The sequence below is a fragment of the Sander lucioperca genome, chromosome 22, assembly GCF_008315115.2.
Source record: "Sander lucioperca isolate FBNREF2018 chromosome 22, SLUC_FBN_1.2, whole genome shotgun sequence".
Lineage (NCBI taxonomy): Eukaryota > Metazoa > Chordata > Actinopteri > Perciformes > Percidae > Sander > Sander lucioperca.
In genome coordinates, this window is record NC_050194.1 from 27,513,902 (window position 1) to 27,538,620 (window position 24,719).

The 24,719-nt window shown below is 41.2% G+C and overlaps 1 protein-coding gene across 2 annotated transcripts in view; it reads right to left on the bottom strand.

The window, feature by feature from the left end:
• fmn2b (formin 2b) overlaps nt 1-24,719 on the bottom strand; it is a 52,420-nt gene that overhangs the window by 22,562 nt on the left and 5,139 nt on the right. Inside the window, exons 2-11 of one of the 2 annotated variants that reach the window (XM_031323973.2) lie at nt 24,293-24,534; nt 20,541-20,725; nt 19,331-19,481; nt 14,604-14,615; nt 12,097-12,146; nt 6,474-7,444; nt 3,262-3,406; nt 1,623-1,710; nt 982-1,043; nt 353-444 (exon numbers count right to left, since the gene is read on the bottom strand). In XM_031323973.2, the coding sequence (XP_031179833.1) occupies nt 353-444; nt 982-1,043; nt 1,623-1,710; nt 3,262-3,406; nt 6,474-7,444; nt 12,097-12,146; nt 14,604-14,615; nt 19,331-19,481; nt 20,541-20,725; nt 24,293-24,534 (1,998 nt within the window). The remainder of the gene's footprint in view (nt 1-352; nt 445-981; nt 1,044-1,622; nt 1,711-3,261; nt 3,407-6,473; nt 7,445-12,096; nt 12,147-14,603; nt 14,616-19,330; nt 19,482-20,540; nt 20,726-24,292; nt 24,535-24,719) is intronic. The other variant, XM_031323974.2, reaches the window with a different exon arrangement.

Genomic DNA, 24,719 nt, shown 5'->3' on the forward strand with positions numbered 1-24,719 from the left:
TGCAGTGCCCGTTGAAAATGTGCCTGTTTGGAACGGGCCGATTGCTTGGCCTGTGGTATTGCTGCTTGTAGAATTCATCAAAACCAAATTGTACAGAAGGACCCCAAACCACTTCATATGCAACTCCACTCATTAGCCTACTACTAACTTACTGATTTACCTGACAGAGAACGTTGCAGATTCAGAATGTAATCACAAAATATCACAATGAAAATGTGTCTCAGACATTAGCCTCATGGACTCATGGCAGTACGCTACCCACCCAGCCCGTTATGAGAGCTAATCAGCACATATCTGCGTTAATCAACCACCAGAACTGTGTTGAAGTATCAGAGGAATAACACCAACTCACTGCTCAGGTTTGTCCAGAGGTTTGGCGTTCTCCTTGTCTTTTGAGGACTTGATGTGCTTTTCAATCTTGTCCAGCTCATCCTGTTGTGCCCTCTGAGGGAGAGACACAAGAGACTGACTCAACCTGTGTCCACATTCATAAAGTTCAACATAACAGTAGAAAGTATACACCAGGGGTCTGTCTGAGTCTGACAATGTGGGACAAAATTGAGACAACATACTCGCAATAGACATCAAAGATAATACTAACTGTAAATCACACTAACTGTGAATCGTAGTATCATTGCTCCATTCATGCTGCCTTTTTATAGTGGTGGTGCACGCGCTTAACTCTGAGTCAACCTACTATGAGTTGATTGAACTAACTCATATCAGCTGTTCTGAAACCAAAAACTCCGAGTTTCCCATCTCAGGGTAAATCAACTCAGAGATCAGGGTTAGACTCAGTTTGTTAACCCTTCTTCCTGAAACAGGCCCCTGGAGTCAAAGCTGGATTACCAACAGGGTGAAACAGACACTAGAGCTTTAAAGGTCCAAAACCCCTACAAGCCAACAAAGCCCTTTGATTGATTCAGATTCTATTATAGTCAGATAACAAGATAAACTGAATGTGGAGAGTGTGTTGCTCACATTTTCAAATAGGGCCTGCAGGGTCTCCAGGTCAACTACTGTGTTGTCCAAGTTCAGGATGGCTTAAAGACAGAGAAGCAGAAGTCACAAGTCAATTCAGTAATAGTCAAGGATCAGCCTCAGTGTTTAGGTCAAGGGTCAATTCTATTCTTACCTAAAAACAAAGGAAAAAAAGACTAAAAAAAGAAAAGAATGTAGAACATATTTAATAGAGAAAAGGCACAAGATAATAAACTGGCTCCAAGCACAGAGCATCACACATAAACATGTGTTTTGGAGGATCACTAAATCCTGTCAGGTAGTGTCTGGGTTTGGAGCAAAGACTAATACTGCAAAATGTACAATCATCAAATTTATGGCAACTATCCAGTGTCAGCTATTATGACCTTAAATGACACTACAGGGAGTAAAAGCACATGTGCACCAGATGTAATTGTTATACCAACTAGCAACTGTTTTGGAAAAATGTACCAAATAGGCACTGACAGCTGAATCTGAGACTTAATGACTTGGTGAGATGAAACTTTTCCTCAGTGTACCCTGTGTGGCGTACACCTGTCTACAATATAATTTTTGATGAGGAATAAGCTGCATTACTGTAGGAAAATATCAAGCTATTACAGAACTGATGATGGACTCACCATGCTGGATATCTTTCATGTCAAGATGCAGAGAGGACATGAGGATGCCTACTGCCTGAGAACGCTTATTGTTTAGTAGCTTCACAACCTTAAAAACACACACAGACATAAGGGTCAGATGTACTGTAGCTTTGCCATTGCAGCATATCCTGTGAGTCACATGATGTGCTGCTGTGCATTTGATGTTGCTACATTTTCACTGATACGGTACCACTGGTTATGCTGTGACTGTGAAAATGGCTTTCAAACTAATAAAAGCTGGCAGCATATAATAATATATCCAATTAATGACAGAATGGTAAAATGACTAAAAGTTACACTCTGCATTATTAACCCTTGTGTTGTCTTTTTTCGGGGTCAAAATTCAAAATAAAACTTTTTTTCAACGTTCTGGTCATCTTTTTCGACACTTTGGTCATTTTTCCCGATGCTTTTGTCACTTTTTCCAACTATTTTGTTGATTTTTTTCGGCGCTTTTTTTGACGTTTTGGTTGTTTTTTCACCATGTTTATGAAGCTTTTTCCAACGTTTTTTTATTATTATTTTTTTCAAATGCCATACAATTTAATTAAACACCCAAATTCAATAAAAGTAGTGAATTGATCATTCATTTTACTTGTGAAGAGCATTGTAGGGAACCACCCACGTTATTATGTTTTGACAATTTGGAAGAAACCCAAATTTCTGATATAGAAACTTTTTTCTTTTTTTTTTAAGATAATTTCTTGGGCATTTTAGGCCTTTATTTATACAGGACAGCTGAAGACATGAAAGGGGAGAAAGAGGGAGAACGACACGCAGCAAAGGACCGCAGGGCGGAGTTGAACCCGCAGCTGCTGCATCGAGGAGTAAACCTCTAGATACTGTATGGGCGCCTGCTCTACCAGGTATAGAAACTTTTTGAAAATGGGTCAAATTTGACCTGAGGACAACCAAAGAGTATAGAAGTAACAAGAGGCGAAACTCAATAGAACGTTGTGTTGCGTTCAGTCCAAAATGGCGGAGCTGCACTCAATAGAATGTTCCATTGCAACAAACGCACCCATGACCGAGCTGCAGCTTGCAATGGAACGTTCTATTGAGTGCAGCTCCGCCATCTTGGACTGAACGCAACACAACGTTCTATTGAGTTTCGCCTCTTGTTACTTCTATACTCTTTGGGACAACAGGATGGAACAAATATGTCTAAGCTTCTACAAGAGGAAAGGTCAGGGGTCAGCAAAATGGTTAGAAATCCTCCGGGGACCATGTAATGACAATCTAGCCAATAGCTGTTCATCGTATGTTTTCAAATCTATATACTTTGCATATGAAAATACTGCACAGTAAAATGTCTTTGTATTGTCATACACAGTTATGGGCATTCTTTATTAAAAATGATACACATGTATGGGTTTTATATATGACAAGGGTTATCGTATATCATCAAACCGTTTATCAACACAATAGAATATAGTGTTTAGGACTCAATGACTCTTATTATAATGAGAGTCATTGAATGACATTCATATAACTAGACATAATAAGCCAAAAGAAACTTAAGTTTTTAAAAAAGACATACAAAATCTGTGCTTGGTTGATGTTGACCTTATAATTGTGACTATACTACTTGTACATGTACAGTATGTATAACACAGACCTGTTTGGCCTTGGACTTGGTGATCGTGTCAGAGAGCGGCTTCTTCTTCTCCTTCACAGCTGTTTTGGAGAACAACTCCACAAACTCCTCAAAGTCCAAGTCAGGCTCCTCAATGGTCTCCCACACCAACGAAGAAGACACCTCCCTGAGAAACACAAAAGAAAACAGAAGGTAAGTATATTCAAAATCATGTGTTAAAATTAGGGTAGGGCGTTGTTTTGATTTTAACAATTCTGATTCCAATACCGATTCTTCCTTTCGACTCTCGTTCTTATCGATTCTCGATTCCGATTCTTTGAGGGGTGGGGTTGAAATGGGTCACATGCTTATTTCACAGATAAGTGGAACATTTTATTTTTATTCAATGGTGATTTACAGTTTTACAGGGCTTTTTCAACATAAGATAAAGCTACACTTTAGAGCACCGCTTACTGTGCTCCACGGCTGCAACACAACAAGCACCTGGAAGTACAGTGGCCGCTATGGAAACATAACTCGCCTGTTAAATTTGGAACCGATAATCGGATTCAAAACGATTCCAACAAAGAAACGATTCCATTGGAATCGTAATTTTTCCAAGTTGGAACCGGTTCTCGATGGCCAATCCTAGTTAAAAGCCATTCTGAGCATGTTAAAGTACTTAGCTTTAAAATGAGCTTTGTATCATATTTTAGATTTAATACAATTCCTCTGCCTATCACATTTATTTAGAAACCTTTGGAAAACAAGTACACAGCAAGGAAATCATAACATGGAGTTTTTGGTGTTCTGATATTCAAAACGGATGTGTTTTAGCCCTGATAGCTCCAAGGATTGTGCTGTTTGGACTCGCTGTCCACCATTTGTGAGACACAAGAAACTGTTCAACTTATAGAGAGGTCAGTGGTGAGTGGTGGCTAAAGACTGTACTGCTCTAACACACTGATCCATCCTAGATCAGGATGTTCCATTATAGCCCGTCATTGATTATTTCACTTTATTAATTATGTATTTTGTACAAATATTAGTTCTTTCTAAATTTGTTCAGTATTATTAGTGTTGAGAAAACCGGGAAAATCACTTGTGCTCTGTTCGTTAAGACTGAACATGAATGTAAGACAGAGGACGGCCAATTACTTCATGTCCTGTGGTCCTGTGATAAGGTCCAGGAGTTTTGGACCGGGATCGTAGACTGTTAATATTACAATATATTGTTATTAATTTTACAGTCAATGACTGGGATACGTGATAACCTATGTCGACCTCTAGCTCACCCGTGGCAGTGGCCTGAGTTCAAATCTGACCCGAGATCCCCTGGCTGCATGTCATCCTCTCTCTCTCTCTCTCTCTCTCTCTCCACTTTCCTGTCTATCTGTTATATCCAATAAAAATGCATAAAAAAGTCCACATAAAAAAACGCTGCTACCGCTGGCTGAACATAATATCAGTATCGGATAGGGGTTTGTTCACGTGTAGACAAAAAGCTCTGAAATATAAGATATCACACATATTGGGAAAAATAAACCCAGAGACCACACAACAAGTCAGCATATACAGTATATAAAAAGGAAATGTTCTGTTGTCTGGATTTATCAAATGCTGATGTCTGTAAACACCAGAAACCTGAAAATAGTCCCAAGCAAAAGCACTCTTTCTTTCTGTTTAAGTAACATTTGTTAAAAAGGGGACTTAGGGACTTACTGAGGTATAAAAAAACAACTATAAACCAAATATTTGTGGGGTGTTTTTAAAGATGTATGTCTTCAGTAGGAATCAATGGACTTGGAGAGCCACAGGCAGGGCAGGAAAGTCAGAAAGTATTGAGAGACGGACTAAAACATTGTTGCTTTGGGTCTGCACATGGGAATGGTGGAAAATAAGAAAACCAAGAAAGAAGAAAAGGTATTATGTCTACAGGTATCTTCAGTAGGACAGCAACAAATATTTTAACATCAAGCTGAAATTATATCAGATCAATCTTTGAATGGTTACTTTCTGCATCGCATATTTTCAGTTTCCTCAACTGTGTAGAACAGCATCTAAACAAACTGCAGCATCATCTTGGGTAAATTCTAAATCAGATCTGCTAAAATGATCCACGTAGTTAGGTTTAGGCATGAGGAGTGGGGATTGGTTAGGGTTAGGGTAAGAATACCAGGGTAAGCCAATCAGAGGCTGAATAATAGTGCGTTCCGTAGTAGCAGGCGGCGCTAATCTGTATTGTTGCCCAAAAATGAAAACCGGGAGCTGATTGGACAAACGCGTCACGTGGGTCTGGTTTCTCCGGAAATTCAAAGACAGTCATGGTGGCTTGTTCAGAATACGATCTCATATTGTACTAAAATAGTTCACTGAAACGTGTTTCTGAAAACATTTTAATTTTAAATAATTTTTTTTTAAGCAAGAAATAGGCCATGCAGTTGCTGAATCTGTCTTCATTTCAGATCAACAACGGTCAGTTTAAAAGATTTTCGTAAGATTTTGAGAGACTCTAGTCATGCTCATCCCGCTCCCCGTTTCCGGGTTAGCACTCTACCAATCAGATGGTCATTTGAGTCTGACTGCCGGCAGTGCCCGCCCCGCCGATTATACATGTCAAATCGGCCAAAATGAAGGACGAGGGCCCCTCGGACGGACGACGGCACGGAACACACCGAACAGACTCGAGTCACTGAGCTTGCCAGACTGTCCAACGGCCGATTATCGGCTCTGTGTGTCCGGGCCTTAACTGTATGTTACTACAGCTTTCACAACTGTTGATGCACGGAAAAGCCATGTTGGCTTTTTAGCCACACAGCATTCTGTTTGGGAGAAAAACATGCTCTGGTTTAATGCCATTATTTTAAACCAATCACAATCGTCTTGGGCAGCACTAAGCTCCACACGGATCTGCTGCAAAATGGCCTCGGGAAGGAACTTGTTTTGGTGGAACATGTGTACATTCAAAAGTTGTTTTAGTCGTGCAAAAGAAAACTCAAATTGGACAGATAGTCTAGCTAGCTGTCTGCAGCCTGGCTTTTTATCTTAGGGTACTCGGTGGTTGTCCGAGTTCAGAGCTCTGAAGTCTCGAGGTCAGGGGGCATGTTTCCGACTTTGACCTCGGAAAATCCAACTTCCGAGTACAAATGGAACGCACTATAAGGCAGGCTACGTCCTTTGACGTCAACACGTCTAGCAGATCCGATCTAGCATCTACCATTATCTTGAGGCTATTCGGGCTATACCATCTTTACTTTTTGGTGTTCAGCTGGATCCTGGTCCAGTAGAGGGGCTTCATGGGTCTGGGTGGCTCCACCACAGCCTTCCTGGGGGGCTTCTCCTGGGTCAGACCCAGAGCGTACAGCCCCAGCGGCAGAGGGGGAGGCAGGGAGCCCAGAGCCCCCGGAAGAGCCGGGGGGAGACCGAGGCCTCCTGGTGGAGGAGGAGGTGGGGGAGGAGGCCCACAGCCTGGAGGAGGTGGTGGAGGAGGAGGTGGTGGAGCTCCTAATCCTGGTAATGGAGGAGGAGGGGGTGGAGCAAAGCCACCAGGAAGTGGAGGAGGCGGGGGTGGGGGTGGAGCAATGCCACCAGGGAGTGGAGGAGGCGGGGGTGGGGGTGGGGGTGGAGCAAGGCCGCCAGGGAGTGGAGGTGGGGGTGGAGGAACTGCTGAACCAGGAGGTAATGGAGGTGGGGGTGGAGGCGCTGGCATTGAGCCTCCTGGTAACGGCGGAGGAGGAGGTGGTGGGGGGGGAGGTGCCACAATCTGTCCTGATAAAGAGTGAGGAGGTAGTGCTCCTCCTGGGAGGGGAGGTGGAGGTGGAGGTGGAGGTGGAGGCTGCAGCTGACATGAACACTGGAAGCCATCCTGCTTGGGTGGAGGCTGCAGGAGGCCGTTCCCTCCCCCCAGCTCGCTACAAGGCACTTTGAACTTAAAGCTGCCGTCCATGGGCGAGGTCTGCACCGACTTGGCCTCCAGGCAGCCCAGAGCATGAGCACTTTCCGTCTGCAGGTGAGCATCGCACACAACCCTCAGCAAGCCCTCGTCGCCTCCACACTCCCTGTCCGTGGTGGAGGCGCTGGGTTTCATACTGTCCCTGTCCAGCAGAGGGGGCTGTCGCTCCAGCTCAGCAATCTTAGTCCTGAGGTCTTCTATGGTTTGTTCCAGCTGTTGGATGACATTGACGTGTTTTTCCTTCAGTTTGGTTGAAGGAAGGACACATTCCTCCTGCAAATAAGAGAGAACCAAGAGGTATAACAAAAATCAGAGCTTTCTTTTTACTCAAATCTTTTTACTGGCAAATGAACTGGAGTCCTGTGTGTGCACTATACACTTTAATAATATTATCAGCAATGTTATTTATGTGACTCATTAGAACAAAACACTAAAGTTTCTAAATTATATAATTTTTTATAGGTTGGTGTGGATGTGTGCGATCAGATGGCAGGTTGTGTGTTGACTGTTGAACTGAAAGACACACTGCGCACAGGAGAGATGCAGAGACAAATATAAATGCTGAGGCGACTCCTTCTTTTGGTAGACAAAATGCGATAATCATTTTTGCACCGTCATTAAATTAACCATTTAGTTTATTTGCCAAAATAAAAACGATGAAATTGATTATTCAAGGTTATACGCTGCATACAGCTCAAAACAGCTTTAGAACCAAATAGATTTAGTATTATAGTATTTTATGAAAAGGTATTTAATTTAAAAAAAAGTCCTATATTTTTCTCTGAAATTTAGCAGAGTAGAAGTAGAAAGTGGCATGAAGAGAGAACACTCAAGTAAAGTACAAGTACCTCAAATGTGTACTTACCGTAAGTACAGTACTTGAGTAAATGTATTAGTTAGATTCCACCACTGTTAATGGGTTTTGGAAGCAAATGTTAGCATACTCACATGCTGGACTAAGATGGTGAACATGGTAAAGACTTTACTTGCTTAACATCAACATGTTAGCATTGTCAATGTGAGCATATTAGCATGCCGAGGTTAGCAATAAGCTCTAAGTACAGCCTTACAGAGCCACTAGCACGGCTGCAGACTCTTGTGTTGTTTAAAGAGTAACTCCACCCAGTCTAATAATCTGGTCTGCCCTGCCAGCTAGTGGTTGGTACAGGGGTTTTCAGTTCAGTCACTTTATCATCCCAAATGAGAAACTTGATATGCAGTCAGGAGTGCAAGGTAAAAAGAAACCCATTCAAACAACTCAGACATGAGTAGAAAAAATGTTTCCTGTATGTAATACACACAACACAATGTATCACCACTGGAGCAATCTCTAAAAAATTCTACATTACATGTGCAAATTAAGCTGAGTTATTGCACATGGAACAAAGGAGTTTTTACTCCTATTGGTCTTGAACTGGGGTACTCTAAATCTGCGACCTGAGGGGAGTGTTACCAACTCCGAGTGAAGGGGGTGGTTTGTGCACTCTAATATGGATCGGAGTACTTGCTGGTCAAAGATAGCCATCAAAGGGGACTGTGGGAAACCTCTCACCTTGCCAGCCACCTTTACAATATGGCTGAGGTGGTTTTTGTCCTTGATGTTCAGGTTACAGTAACAAGCAATCATGGCGAAAGTAAGAAAAGATTCAATAAAGGACTTTTAAAATAAGGACATAATTTTCCTATCTACATTAAAAGAATTTAACTTCCTAAGGAAGTACAAACGTTGCTGTCCCTTCTTACAGACTGCATCACAATTGACATCAAACTTCAGGTTTTTATCGATGACAGTTCCCAGATACTTATACTGTCCAACAAACTCAATTCCAGTTCCTTTAATGGAAGTCTGAGATGGTTTTTTTTCTGTCAGTTGCTTGTAATTCTATATTAAAGGCAATAACGTTTTTAAAAAAGAAGTGCTTTTAACTTTCAACTCATAGAGGACAGTGCAGCAATGTTTTCCTCCTCCCAAAATCTAGAGTGGACTTTCTCTTTACATACGGCAAATGTACTGTAAAACTGTACTTTATGTAGCCTACATTTTCCTGATGATACTTAAATACTTTTACTCAAGTAACATTTTCAATGCAGGACTTTTACATGTAACAGAGTAGTTGTACAGTGTGGTATTACTACTTTTACTTAATTAAAGGGTCTAAATAATTCTTACACCTCTGTTTATTATCTAACTGGGGAGTTTTGGGACCGATCCGACAGGATTGCTGTGGACGAAGTACACAGAGCGGTACGCTGGTAAGAGTAAATGACGTTTACCATGTATCAAGCTAATTTAAATAGCTCACGTTACTGTGTTGTGTTTACAACTGGTTTAAAGAAACGCAAACAACCCAGAGCGTTTTTTTCTCCTACCCTAGAATGTAGTATGTGTGGTGTAGCCAGACAGTACTCCACAGTGCTGTGGAGATAGACAACCCGTTCTCACTCCGAACTTGTAAAATATGGACGCTTAGTCAGTGGCTGTCAGCGTCAGATACGATGCAAAAATCCCCCTTCAGCGTGTGCGTAGAACGCAGCGGGGAAAGCAGCAGCTACACGGCGCTTGAAGCTGACGTAGCATTACGAGCGATGACGGTAGCGAGTATTATGAAAGCCCGAGAATCCGCACTGGGAGGTTGATTGGGGGGTGGATGGGTCAAACAACACAGGACTTTCACCCAGGAAACCGGGGTTTGTGTCCTGCGTGTCACATTTCCTAAACCCAAATGTCCCGTTCTTCTTTACCTAAACCCAACTGTCCCGTTCTTGTCCCGCATGTCATGGGAACCTACCTTTTTATAAGCCCACCCACGACCTTTTCCTTAACCTAACTGTGTCAAAAGTGACGCTAAGAGTCCCGACCAAGCACGCGTTTAGATATGACGCTGGCACCTGACCAAGCGTCTGTATTTTACGCGATGGGAGTAAGAATGTGTTGAGATAGAGCTGGCAATGCGAGACTAGGCGAATGTTTTTAAATAGCACTTTTTTACCTTACCAAACATTCACATAGGGTGGTGGAGCTGTAATGCAAGGTGGGGGCCTGCCCAATGGGAGAAAATGGGGGCTATCTTGCTTAAGGAGCAACCCACTACCTCTTGCGCTTGTTAAGTAGTGGACAGGCCAGACCAGTTGAGGTGCCCCCATGTCAGAATCAGAATACTTTATTGATCTCCTCAGGGAAATGATATAGTTGCAGTTGCTCACAGTCAAATTCAAGGTAAAAAAAAAAAGGAGTAAGAAAAGAGCAAGTCAATAAGTGTATAAAATAAATAAAGTAGTAAGTAGGTTAAGTAAGTCAGATTAGGTTACAAGTAAGATTAGGTTAAGAAGATTGTTTCAAATGGATTGTACCAGTTTTATTGTAGTGCAATGTCAACATAAAGTACAGTGTCAACCAGGGCTTTTTTAATCACCAGCCAACATGGCTAGTACATTTTCCACTAGGCAAATTTTTACAAATTTCAACAAATTTGAATAACTTTACTACTTAATTTCATCGATACCGCACGCTAGGCACATAGCCAGCGGTTGTACGACAAGTCACCACATAGTGTTCATTGGAAATGTAGGATTAGTACTACAGGCAGTGTTGCCAGATAAAGATTACGTTTCCAAGCCAAACACACACAAAACTGCCCAAATTTCTTGGCGGAAAACAGACCAATCTGGCACATGGTTTAGCCTACAGATTCAAACAGACCCAGTGCTGTTTGCTTCATTCATCACTGGCCAAATTGACTAGTAACTTTACAACATTAATATTTACCCGCATTTGGTGTGTTGGCAGGTGTCAATTTAAAGCCCTGGTGTCAACATAAATATAATACGAACATAAATAAGTACAGTGTGAATAATAAGTAGCAGCAGTGAATAAATAACTCCTTTTGCACATGTAACTGATTAATTATTGCACCAAGTATTTATTGTACATAATTGTCCAAGAATATTGAGATGTGATGTGGAGACTACTTTTGACACTTAGCGTGTAGTCTCGCTTTGCTAGACATTCCTCCACAGCGCTGTGGAGGAGGGTCTGGCTAGTCCACACAGCATTCCGGAATGGGAGAAAAATGTGCTCTGGTTTATTGGCATTTCTTTAAACCAATCACAATCATCTTGGGCGGCGCTAAGCACCGGACAGAGCAACAGTGCCTCTGCAAAATAGCCTCTGGAAGGAACTTGTTTTGGTGGAATGTGTACGTTCAAAAGTAGTTTTAGTCGTGCGAGAGAAAACTCAGATTGGACAGATAGTCTAGCTAGCTGTCTGGATTTACCCTGCAGAGATCTGAGGAGCAGTTAACCATAGTCCTCAGAAATCCACCGGAGGTTAGAACGCCAACACAAAGAATGCTGAAGGTAACGGACATCGGCTGAACAGACGTGCATCCGGCGGAATTTCCGGCGGCAACGGAGAAATCCTGGAAGTGGAACGTCGTGGAAATAGACTACTAAGCGTGTAACACTCAGAGGGAGGAGTTATATAGTTTGATGGCCACAGGCAGGAACGACCTCCTGAGGCGCTCTGTGGTGCATCGTGGATCCATGTGTTTTTCAATAAAGTATTCCTTTTTGAAATTGAAGTGCTGGGCCCTCAAGCATTTACAACTAAACCTAAAATTCCACACTGCAGAGTGTTGATGTTTTTTTGGTTTTTTTTAATCCATTACACTCCCTACAGTCCATTGAGACCTTTCTTACTTCAGTGCAACACAAATACTGTAAAGATGTCAGAGAAACAAACTATGAAATAGTTTTCTTTTAGGATCCTGTTGTAACACAACAAATCATGGCACATCTCAAGTGTTGTACATGCTTTTGCACAACACTGTACAGAAATAACTATCATGTTGTGTGCTGAATACATTTTGCTAGAAATAATTTCGGCCTGAGCTCTAAGTAAACTAGAGAAATTTAAAGTGACTGACCTCTTGGCTCTCCTTCTGTTGTGTCAAACCCAAGATTGCTGCATGGTGTTCTGAACAAACAGACATATCGGCAGGTCAGCACAATACAGTACAAAAGAACACTTTTCAGAAGGCTCGTAAGTCTTCTGTACACAACTGTAAACATATGAAAGCATGACGTTACATATTACATAGGTTCATCAAACTCATATACAGTATACACCACGGTTAGGACCGATGGCCATTTGACTCAGTACCAGTATCTCCCAGTTATACTGCCAAAAGCCAGCAGTACACTAAGCAGCATCAACCATTTTTACTGTGCCAAAATCAATTGTAATGTGGCTTTGAATATCTGCTTGAGCCAATTAGCTGTAGATGGTAACACCATGTTGAAATCTGGTGGAAAGTTTCAAGTCTGCACCAGCACTGCTGGGGGTGGTTGGGTGCAGCTTTGTTGCACCTGTAACCGCACCCAACAGTGATGTCACAGCGTCCTCATCACTGCAAAGCTGTAAGGTTAAATCACTAGGCTCGGTCGAGATGAGCCAGGTCTGTGCGGAATCGATCCCCGGCAATCGCCGCCCAATGCGTGCTGGTTAGATTTGTGTCAGACTTGATCCCAACTTGCACACGTGGGCAACGGTAACCTCACGAGATCAAGGCAGCCGCAGGTTTGAGATGCAGGCAGCGCATTTGCTTTACACCGACTGCAAGACCCCAGGACCCAGGGCATGATGGGAAACGCCTGGCTCACAGCTGATCTAGCAGCTGTTTGGTTCAGAATTGTGACACATGACCTGTAGGCCAGTTAGCCGCTAGTGATGAACTGGAATACAAACAATCTGCTGCAATATTTTCTATTTATTGATAAACCAAACAGGACAGAAAGCAGGGTTCTAGTGACAACATCATTAGTTATTAGGTGCTCATGAGAACTTTACATGCTGTACTTTAGTACTTTAGGGACTGTTCGTTATTTATTTCAGGGGCCACCAGAGGAGTTTTAGGACCTTTAGTCAAAATAAACTTGACCCTCCCTTCACCAGCAATAACTTTTAGATGACCCTCCAAAATGATATGGAAAAAAGGGATGACCCCCCCCCCACAAACAATTTATTGATGCCTTCTGTACTGGTTTTCGCTTGGCAAAGACATACAGATGGCCATTGTTTTTTTACAGCAATTACATATGTGACTAAACCTCTGCATTCTCATCTTACGCATCCCACTCCTCTGTTATGGTGTGGTGACCATTTCAGTAGATTTACTCACTAACATTGTTGTAGAAACACAATAAGCATGGAAACTACATGCACACTTCCTGCATTACTGCATTACTTCAAATACTAAGTTACTCATCTAGTAAACTAGTATTCACATGAAATAAAACAATAAAATATTGAGACCATTTAGTAAAGCACACTGGGTAATTCAACACTGGATTGCTATAGACTCGTCACTAGGCTTCCTCAGTCATTGTATATTTTAGCATATATAGGTACATAGGTAAAGCTGCCAAAGCGTCGAGAGACGAGCATCAATTTGGTAGCTTGCATGCTACCACTCCTTCCTTCTCAAATGCCTTGGAAAGGCTGTCATTTATATATATATATATATATATATATATATATATATATATATATATATAATGCTCTACTATAAAATACAAAAAAAATCACAAAATACAATAGCATAATTGGAACAGTGTAATTGTTTTGTGGTTTTACATTTTTTAAACTGCAGTAAGGGTTACCTAGATGATTTTGGTGAGTGAGTCTAAACCATGTTTTCTTTAGTGAGGGTGACTCATTCATACTTGTTATATGTTGACAAATGTAGACTTTAGATGAGACAAAACAAAAATGTAAGATGAACAAATTGGGCGTGTTTCATTTGTAGGTGTACAAGGGGATACGGCCAACTTATTTGAGCATAGTTTAGACCACAGTGACGTATTTAGCTGCCAAACACAAACTATGTCCTGCTAAAGTTTTATTGAATTTACAGACACTGTAATCCCTGTCACCATGTTGTCCCTGCATAATGACACACTTTTACTTTAGAGAACAATAATGTATGTGCAGCTAATTTTACACTACAAAATATGTTGCCGTATCTTTTTGTTTAGTTAATTAAAAAGTAAAATAGCCAAACTCAGCATAAATAAAAGGGCTTTATATGATATTGGAGAAGCCTATGTGGGCATCTTCACTAATAAAAGACACTAAAACAGAACAAGCTGTCTGCAATTGAGCCTGATTGGTCAAAATGTAAGTTCAACTCACGGCCAAGTGGATACCACTACTGTACTTTGTGACCAGGTTGGCATTTCTACTGTACATCACCAGTTGGGACACTCCACCCACTATGGAGCCGCAGGTTTATTTCAAGTTACAATATTATGAAACAGGCAGACAAATCTATACCTGGGGCCTAACAACAATGGCAATCTGCTAGTGTTTGCAAATTATCTGGCTTTGAGTAAGCACAAAAATACAGCCCACAACGTACAGGTTATTACTCACCTTGATTGTCTTCTAAAATGCCAAAGCGTGAAGATGGAAAACCCCATTCAGATGAAGATAGGAAAGGCAAAAGAAAGGCAAAAGAAACAAACACAAAAGTCAGGGTCTTTGCATAAAACTGAATGTAGATCAGATCATGAGTGGGTTTTAAACACTTGGATCTCTTGACTTTGACACTAGTAACATTGCTCCCATCTTCCTGCTAGCTACTTCCAGAGGGGGTGAGATTATTTAAAGGCAGGTTCGATTGTCAGAAAAAACCAACAGCAGAAAAATCAAGGACCCTTTGTTTGTGTGTGTGTGTGTGTGTGTGTGTGTGTGTGTGTGTGTGTGTTTGTGTGCGTGCGTGCGTGCGTGCGTGCGTGCGTGTGTGTGTGCGTGCGTGTGTGTGTGTGTGTGTGTGTCTTTCAAACATCTGGAGAACCGTTTATCCAATCTACTTCACACTTGGCTTTCGGGTATCCAATGAATGGGGTTTGTAATTTGGAGCAGTTTGGACAGAGTTGGATATTGTCATGGTTGTGTATGTTTCAGTTTCAGTATGTTTTATTTTTTAGTCTGTTTTCTCCCTTGTCATGTCTTGTTTTACTTCCTGCCCACATTTGTGATTGTCTGCCCCACCCTGATGTGTTTCACCTGTTCCTGAGCCCTCGTGTCACCTGTTCCTTGTTTCACCTTGTTACCTTGTGTATTTAGTCTCTGTGTTGTCTTTGTCTGTGGTCAGATCATTGTATTGTATTTCTTTTTGGGTGTTTGTGTGTGGAGTCTACCCCCTTTGTCTCGGTGTTCCAGTTTTTGTGATTCCTGTTCTTTTGGCTTCCTCTACGTTTTGGAACTATTTTTGCCTGCTGTCTTCAGGACTCCTTTGGTTGTATCGCTTTTGTTATTTTTATTAAATCCTCAAGCTCACCACTGCCTGCTGTCTCTGCATTTGGTGCCGCCATTTCCCTAAACCCTAACAGATATTGATAAACTGTGAATAAAACTAAACAACCACACAATAAAGGTTTAGGGGAAAAAGTGCTGCCATAAAGCTGGCTGTTTGTGTCTACCCTTCACAACAAAAGCACAGCTTAAATTTACTCAGAGCATTTCGCTAAGAGGAAACTCACTAAACAGGCATTTTTACACTAGGTATCAAACAAAAGCCAGACACTATATCGTATCAAGTTGCTGTAACAAATTCACCATTTCTAAGTTGTTTCTAGGTTGTGTAAGTGTGCTAACTTATAGATATAATAACATTACCACCAGCAAAATAACTCTGCTAATTAAATCCATACTTTAACGTTACTTTATAACTTAGTCAAGTCACTAAGCCTGTTTGGAAATTAATACCTCTGCTGAAGTGTTGAATTCGTTAACGATATTAATGACGATTAAACGCTGACTGTGGCGATATCAACATGCAATATCGTTGACGACAAAGACAACACTAAAAGGTAGTTAAAACAAAATCTCTCTTTGTTTTCATTGCCTTCCAACTTTTCTCCCTTCCTCAAGCACACACACCTACACACCTACACTGTATGTGTATGTAGTCCGTCTCTGTGAGTCCAATGTGAGTGCGTTTCTGTACTCGGTCCGGTTCTGATGGTTGATTAACGCATATTTTTGCTAATTGGCTGTCGTAACGGGGTTAGCCTCGCTTTACCAGACCATCCACACGCTGCGGAGTGGAGGAGGGTCTGGCTAGTCCACACAGCATTCCGGGATGGGAGAAAAACGTGCTCTGGTTTATTGGCTTTTCTTTAAACCAATCACAATCGTCTTGGGCGGCACTAAGCTCTGCACGGAGTCGCTGTAAAATAGTCTTTCAACAGAAAACTCAGATCGGACAGATATTCTAGCTAGCTGTCTGGATTTAACCTGCAGAGATCTGAGGAGCAGTTAACCATAGTCCTCAGAAATCCACCGGAGTTTAGAACGCCAACACAAAGACAGCAGAAGGAAACGACATCGGCGAAAATACACGCATCCAGCGGAATTGGGTGGTGATGGCGCAGTGAATGTGACACATGCCTTTGGTGTGGGATTCCCACTGCAATACATCAACCAACATGTCCATGAGCAAGACACTTAACCCCTAGTTGCTCCAGAGGCGTAAGTCGTTTTGGATAAAAGCGTCAGCTAAATGACATGTAATGTAATTTCCTTAGGAGCAATCCCGGAAATGGGACGTCATGGATATAGACTATAAAGGGGCAGATGTGTGGCGCATGGCGCACCGCCATAAGTCCATGAGGCAAATGTACTCCACAAAGTACTCTTTACTGAAAGGACAATTGAAATGAACCTAGGGGTTAATAACACGTGTGTACCGAGTTTCCGTTCTCTGGGATATGTTTTCATGCTAATCGAATGTGACCATTTTTAGCGCAAAACGGTAATTAGCTTGTAACACTAGTCGTCGGGGCACAGATAAAGTAAAAATAAATCTCTTTTTCTATACCACTAACAAGGCTCAAAATAGCACCACACTTCCACGGTAGCATAATGAGGGTCCCTACATGTAAACCGAAGCATTGAGAACTACCATGGAAGTGTGGTGCCTTGTTAGTGGTGTAGAAATAGCGATTTCTTTTTACTTTAGCATGCCCCGATGACTAGCTTTATAAGCTAATTAGCGGTTTGCGCTAAAACTGGTCACAGTCGATTAGCATGAAAACATATCCCAGCGAACGGTCGACTCAGTACAAATGTGTTATTAACCCCTAGGGTTGCGCCGGAATTGTCCTTTAACAGGAACAAACATGACAAGTCATTAACAAACTACAGCCATTATCAACTCAACATAAAAGGCATTTCAGGATATTATCAATCGATATCAGATCAATCAAACAAAGAGCAATTTTAATTGCAGAACTGATTATTTTAACCCAGCCCTATTTAATATATTTATGTCACTGGTATGTTTGCAATGATATGAGATTTTCACAGTATGATAACTGTCTACGAAAATATCACGGTATACGGAATAATCAAAAACTTTGTGACATATACTCATTCACTTTCTTTTCAAGTTGATCAATATCAATCTCATGTTTGTGCAAGGGCGGGAGGATATGGTTCAAAATAGTTATTTTGATCGCTGTCTAAAACAGTAGGACAGCCTACAGGTAGGGAAGCGTCATCATTTTGTCCATTTCCCCCACCTTTTTTCCAATAGCATGAGCACTAAGATTATGAATAATGCTTTGGTGCTTATGATTTCAGTAAAATTAACTGAATGATTGAATTGCAGAGAATTTTACCTATCAAACGATGTACAGCATCCGGCGACCTGTGGATGTTAACAGGTTAAATCTTGGGGGTCGTCCCTAATAACATTTTGAACATCAAATGCTTAATTTCCTGCATTCTGGTGAATTTTAATGCAACAACCTATGGTGCTCACGTCTTTATTTATGTAAAGGAAATTATTATTCTGCTGTATTGTTCAAAACTTTCTGAATATTCAAAACATCACACACTTTTTTTTAAGGAATCAACAAAAAAACAGTTAGAGAATGAGACCTTGTTAAAGCCAGAAGCTCCAAAGTTTACATCTACGTAAATCTATTTTTTTTTCACTTCCTGTTATGTTCTCTAATCCCCCCCAATTTAGCAAAGGAGAACTGTGTCTCCTTTGTTTTCCGTAGATGTTTTGAGCCTCTGAACGGTAATTTCTTTACCTCTTTTGGGAATTGGATTCTTTTATATTTTTTAAAGGGGGGACAAATCTACCTCTTCTAAATATTTGGGGGGGGTGCGCATATCGCCTGCATCCCCCGCAAAATCTACACCTAAGTAAGAAAGGATAACTCCAGCACCTACGGTTTAATGCTGATATGGCACACTAATCAACACGACCATTTTTAAAAAGGCACTTTATATTAAAAAGGTTTTTACATTACATTATTATCTGCTCTTCAGTTTGGATGGTATTAGAGCTACCATTGGTTACATATACTGTGGCATTCTACCATCGCTGTCACATCCAGTAGATAATAATAATAATAATGTATACTTTATTAATCCCGCAAGGGGAAATTACAATGTTTTCACTCTGTTGTTATTACACACATTACATACAGGTCTGAATTACACACACATGCTCAGTACCTATAAATGCACTAATGTCAGAGTGAGGGAGCTGCCCATGGAAAGGTGCCCTGAGGAGTTGGGGGTTTGTTGCCTTGCTCAAGAGCACATTGGCAGTGCCCAGGAGGTGAACTGGCACCTCTCCAGCTACCAGTCCACCACCATACTTTGGTCTGTATGGGGACTTGAACCAGCGCCCCCTTCGGTTCCCAACCCAACTCCCTACTGACTGAGCTACTGCCACCCCAGATTCTAAACACATAGGCCTACTGTAAACCCTGAACAAGTTTCAATACATACAACAACTGGGTACAACACAAAAGAAAAATTCATAAAGTGGATGCAGATTCTGAAGGAATCCCAAAAAATAACTAACCAACATTACTATTGAGAAAGTCTTGCTGTGTTATCTGCAGTCAAGTAGCCTGCGTGTGATATGTATACATTGGTTCCCAAAATGGGGTACGTGTATCCCAAGGGGTACACAAAGTGACATAAGGGGTACGCGGGGAAAAAAAAAACTATTCATGTAGGAGTGCAGGGGTGGGGGGTACGTAGCGGAAGGTTGAAAGTCTGAAGTGGTATGGGACTGTAAAAAGTTTGGAAAACTTAATGCATAGACCATGTGTAAGAGTCGATCTTACCTGCCTCTGTGGATCTGAGTCCAGTCCTGTTGTCTCCGCCTGGCTTGACTGGAGGCCAGGGGCCCTTCAGCTGCCCTGGTAGTTTCCCTTCAAGAGGATCCATGGAGTGAGTTGGCTGGTTAACCGCTGCCCAGGTGTACAACTGGTCATGCTGGGGAAACAAAACTCTTTTTAAATGCTTTATGTTTCATGTCAGTTGCACTGACACCAGTTGAGGAAAGTAACGTATTTTTCACGTTACAACAGCCAGGAGCATTAACAACGAAGCGGTGTCGATAATTGACCCCACTAAGGGCTAAATAGCTGGGTTTCCCTACCATTCAGCCAAAACTGAAGAAGTTCCTTGGATGAGAGGCAAAACGTCTTCGGAGCGCCTTTAACCAAGTCCAGTTGCCCTTGATTTCAACCCTTCTCTGGATATCTCATCACATCATCGTGCAATCAGTTGGACCAGGTTGCTTTTCTGCCACTATGCTTCTTCGCTAATGCATAGATTTCTTATTATATATTCTGTAATACAATGCATATATCTATATCTATATTATTCTTACTACTAGTATAATGTCACTGCTACTACATTGCACATATCTGTACATGTTGTTCATACACTGTTCATATTACATAGCCATATTTATTCTGCTCTCATAACACTGCAATATATTTCTTGTCCTGCCTATGCACAACCTGTCTATACTTGTATATCGAATTGCACTTTTCTGCTTTTTTTTGCACTTCTGGTTGGATGCAAACTGCATTTCGCTGTCTTTGTACTTGTACACTGCACAATGACAATAAAGTTGAATCTAATCTAATCTAATTGGGGGGGGGGAGTGAATCCACACATTTGCTTGCAGCCACAACCGCTACTGGCCAGGACAAAGATTGATGGTGGGTAGGCTCTGCAGTGCCTCCTTTGCAAATCACAGTACAAACTGGTGTGCGCAAAAGGGTGCACAAAATTCACAACAAACTTAGGATGATGATGATGACCATCGAAACTCTATCATATGAAAAAAGCAAATTCACAAATTGAATTATAATACATTATTAACATGGCCAATGCCATGTTTAAAATGCTAATACAGTTTAAAGACAAAGCACCTCTAATTGTGAAGAGACCTACATGAAGAACTTATATAAAATCAACTCACAACAAACATAACCTAACGACAAAGTTGGGGAAAGATGTATGAAGTGTGTGACTACGTACGTCAAACTTGGTTGATGCCGTGGAGGTGATGTGGGCAGTGCTGCCTCCCAGCTGCTCTCTGAAGCAGTCAGTGAAAGGCAGCAGGAGACCCATGGCCAAGATCCTGGAACAGAGCCTCTCAACCTCCTCTGGCTCCTCCTCCTCCTGCTGCTGCTGCAGGGACAGCTTCTCCAGAAGAGTTCGACCTGGACAGCCAGTGATGAAAACAAGGCCTATGTGACTATATGTGAGAACCTGGGAACCACAGTAACTTAAAGTGCTCACATTATGCTTTTTGGCTTTTTTCCCTTTCCTCTATTGTGTTATATATCTTTTTTGTGCATGTTATAGGTTTACAAAGTGAAAAAGCCCAAAGTCCGCCCTAAAGGGACTTACCATCTCCAACAGAAAACACTGTTCACAAACTGCCCCAAACAGCTCTATTGTAGTCCAGCCTTTACTTCAGAGACAAACGTGCGTCACTTTGTAACACACGTTATAATCAGAGGTGTCAAGTAACGAAGTACAAATACTTCGTTACCTTACTTAACTAGAAATTTTGGGTATCTATACTTTACTGGAGTAATTATTTTACAGCAGACTTTTTACTTCTACTCCTTACATTTTCACACAATTATCTGTACTCTCTACTTCTTACATTTTAAAAATAGCCTCGTTACTCCTATTTCAGCTTGTTTTCACGTCACACTCCAGCAAGTTAATAGCAGATATATGTAGCCTAGTACGAAGATGTCCTTGGCAGAGACTCAAGAGAACTCGAACAAAATGTCCCAACCAAGCGTTCAGTGAGGAGGTTGGGACCCAGGAAGACCAGCCAACCCTTTTACATCCCTGGCCGTACCTGGAAGAATTTTTCAAAATAGTTGGATGCAAAAACAATTCCTTTCGAATGCGCTGCAAGCTCTGCACACCCAAGTACCACAAGCTCATTGTTTCCAAAACTCGCCGTCTAATTTGAAAAAGCATATTGATATTATTTTTTTCCCCTTACATTACTTTTACTTTTATACTTTAAGTAGTTTTGAAACCAGTTCTTTTATACTTTTACTTGAGTAAAAAGCTTGAGTTGATACGTCTACTTCTACAGAAGTCTTTTTAAACACTAGTATCTATACTTCTACCTGAGTAATGAATGGGAATACTTTTGACACCTCTGGTTATATTGCTCACCTAGCTGCTAGCATGGCACTCCCTCATACTCTGCTTCTGACTGGCTAGTAGTCCTTACCTAGTTAATGCACATGTGCGACTCCCAACAAGACGTAATTATGTGACTCTTCTAGACTAATCAAAAGTTCTGATCGTGAAAACGAGTCATTTCACCAGGGTTGTGATGCTCAAAAATATGTATCAACTGATTTACAAAACGTCTCTTTTTATATACTTTTCCATAAGTCTATGGTCTTTTGGACCACATGGCATCAAGTGACCGACACGGAAGTTGTAATTTCACTGTTTGGCACTGTTTTGTCAAATTGGCTTCAAAGCCTGGAGCACTTCCTGGGGGCCTGGCCCTGCTCGTCCAATAGAAGAAGGGGCTGGACAGAGAGGGGAGAGAGCTGCAGGAGGTCTCACTCTACTTGAAATTCTGGCGTTTATTGCTTTCTGCCTAGTGCAGCTTTAATGAATAGTAAAATCTATTGCATTTTATAAAGCAATTTCCTGAAATCCCAAATGAGAGAAAACTGATTATACAGAAACTCAGACATGTGAATGGAGATAAAATGATTTAATTGCGAGGCTCTTCTTGACTTTCGTTATCGCACTGAATGGATGGAATGGACTCATTTCATAAGGGTTGTGAAACTCCCAAAAATGTATCCACTGATTTACAGCCAACTTTTTCGCCATGTACAGTACCAGCCAAACGTTTGAACACGCCTTCTCATTCACTTGAATGGGAAAATGTGTCTAAAGTTTTGATTGGTACTGTAAGTTTATGGGAAAAAGTATTGTTTGGCCTGAGGGCATCACGTAACAGGCCGGGAGTTACAATTCCACTGTTTGGCTACTCAATTTGCTTCAAAGCCCGGCGCACTTCCTGGGGGCCTGAGTCACATTAAATTGGCGGTGAGTGGACGTCCGAAATGAGCCTTCGCGGACACCATCTGAGGTTGATCTGACAGCAGACCCTCGTGGACACGAACAGTATAATTTCGGTTTTAAGACTGTGGTGAAAGCAGACTTATTTAGACATCTAGAGGTTATTTTGTGTTAGTTTCGGTTTTAGTTGGACTTTGGATGGAATTGTTCTGAATACAAGGATGTATCGTTACGTGTAATGATCTTTCCTTTCATCTTGCCCCTGTCTTTGTCTTGCATATGCTAACATGTAAGAAAGCTGGAAACTTAGGGTAGACACGGCCAAGAAATCAGCAAAAATCTAGCTAGGCAAATTAAGTTTCTTTAATCCCCTTTACAAGTTAGAGAAACCCGACTTCTCATATACCTGGCATTCAAAAGAGCACTTCAGTCAAGTGAGTTAGCACTTTTACGCAAGAATGTGGCAGCTGTATGGTAAAGTGATAGTAAAATGTGACTGAAAAAAAAAACTGACCTTAGAGGAATTGGACTATTGCTGTGCATGTGTTTTCATAATTCCTACCTTATAATTCACAGTAATCTGATTTCTTATGTGACTATACATGTACAGTATGTAGCTGCTGATATAGATTTTAACATTGCAGTCCTGATAGAAAAGCCCAGAATGGCCTGAACTGTAATCTGTTGCACTTCACAAATTCATGTTGTGTATTAAGTAGCTAGGTTGTTGATTTCTGTAAATCCTGGTTCTTGAGAAAAATGTACAAAAGACAAAGGGTATTACCGTAACAGCACATGAGCAGACAAAGATCAGTGAATAAAAGGTTCTTCAACTAAAAATACCTTAATGCATACAGCATATTGATGGCAAATGTGTTGACACAAATGCTAACTACAGCATGCCAAAGCTCAACATCTATTTTTAGAGAATTCAATAAATGCTTTTAATGTGTGCAGAAAGATTATGCCTGCCATGTATTGATCTTTAATTGACTAATGTTTTCACTGACCTGCAGGTAAAGAAAGCTCAGTGTTACTGTAAGATTCAACTACAGGAGATAATTCAGCTGCTCCGAAACCATTGAGGCAGAAGAGCTAAGTCTTTCTACTTTGTATACATTCTGCCAGAGCTGCCAGAGAACGCATTTTTCCCCACTACCATTATTATTTAAACCACTAATACCGACTTCACTTGTTACCACTAGTTTTACACATATTTTTGGTATTCATGTTCAATAAACCTTATTTACTGTATATTAAATGATATCTAATTTATGAGTTGAAAAAAGCAGAAATTCTGATTTATTTTGACAAATAGTTAAGATCAGAGGATGATGAGTGGATCACAGACTGGTATATGTCAGGATACTGTTATGTCAGGATACTGTTTTGAAACAATTTTTTTTCAAATGCAATGAAATTGAATAAAAGACCCAAAATTCAATGAAAGCAGTGAACTAATCATTCATTTTACTTGTGAAAAGCGTTGAATGGAACCAACCATGTTATATTTGGGCAATTTGGTTGATGGAAACCCAAATTTCTGAGGACAACATGAGGGTTAAAAACATACAATCAATTGTTTGGTGTCCTCAGAGCCATTAATGCACACGAGTTACATTTAGTCTCCTGCTTTCTTCTTGTCCTCAGCTCAGGAAACAACAATCATCAACTGAATTGAAACTTTGACCGCTCTGTACCCTACTCACCTGCGAAGACGTCCTGAAAGCTGCAGGTAGAAACCTGTCCACAGGAGGATCTTCTGGTGGCACAGAGGGGCTGGCTGCCTCCTCCTCTGTAGCCCCCCAGATATTCTCCTGAACCAACTCCATCCTCCTCTCTGCTCCTCAGCCTCCTCTCAAGCTCCTCCGTCCAGTCAGCCGAGCGACTCAGAGACCCAGCGAGACTTCGAGAGCGCTGCCTGCAGACTTGATGACCCTCAGCCATCATCCTGTCAACATTGACATTTCAGGTTAGCTTTACTTTGAAAACAGAACCTTAGAATAAAGGGACCGACCCAGTGTTCTTCCATTTTAAACTATATTCAGTATGACTCTTGTACTTTTATTGCAGACTATTCATTCAGAGTATGCTTTGGTGTTTACATTTTTTTTTTTTACTTTCAGGCAGTTAATG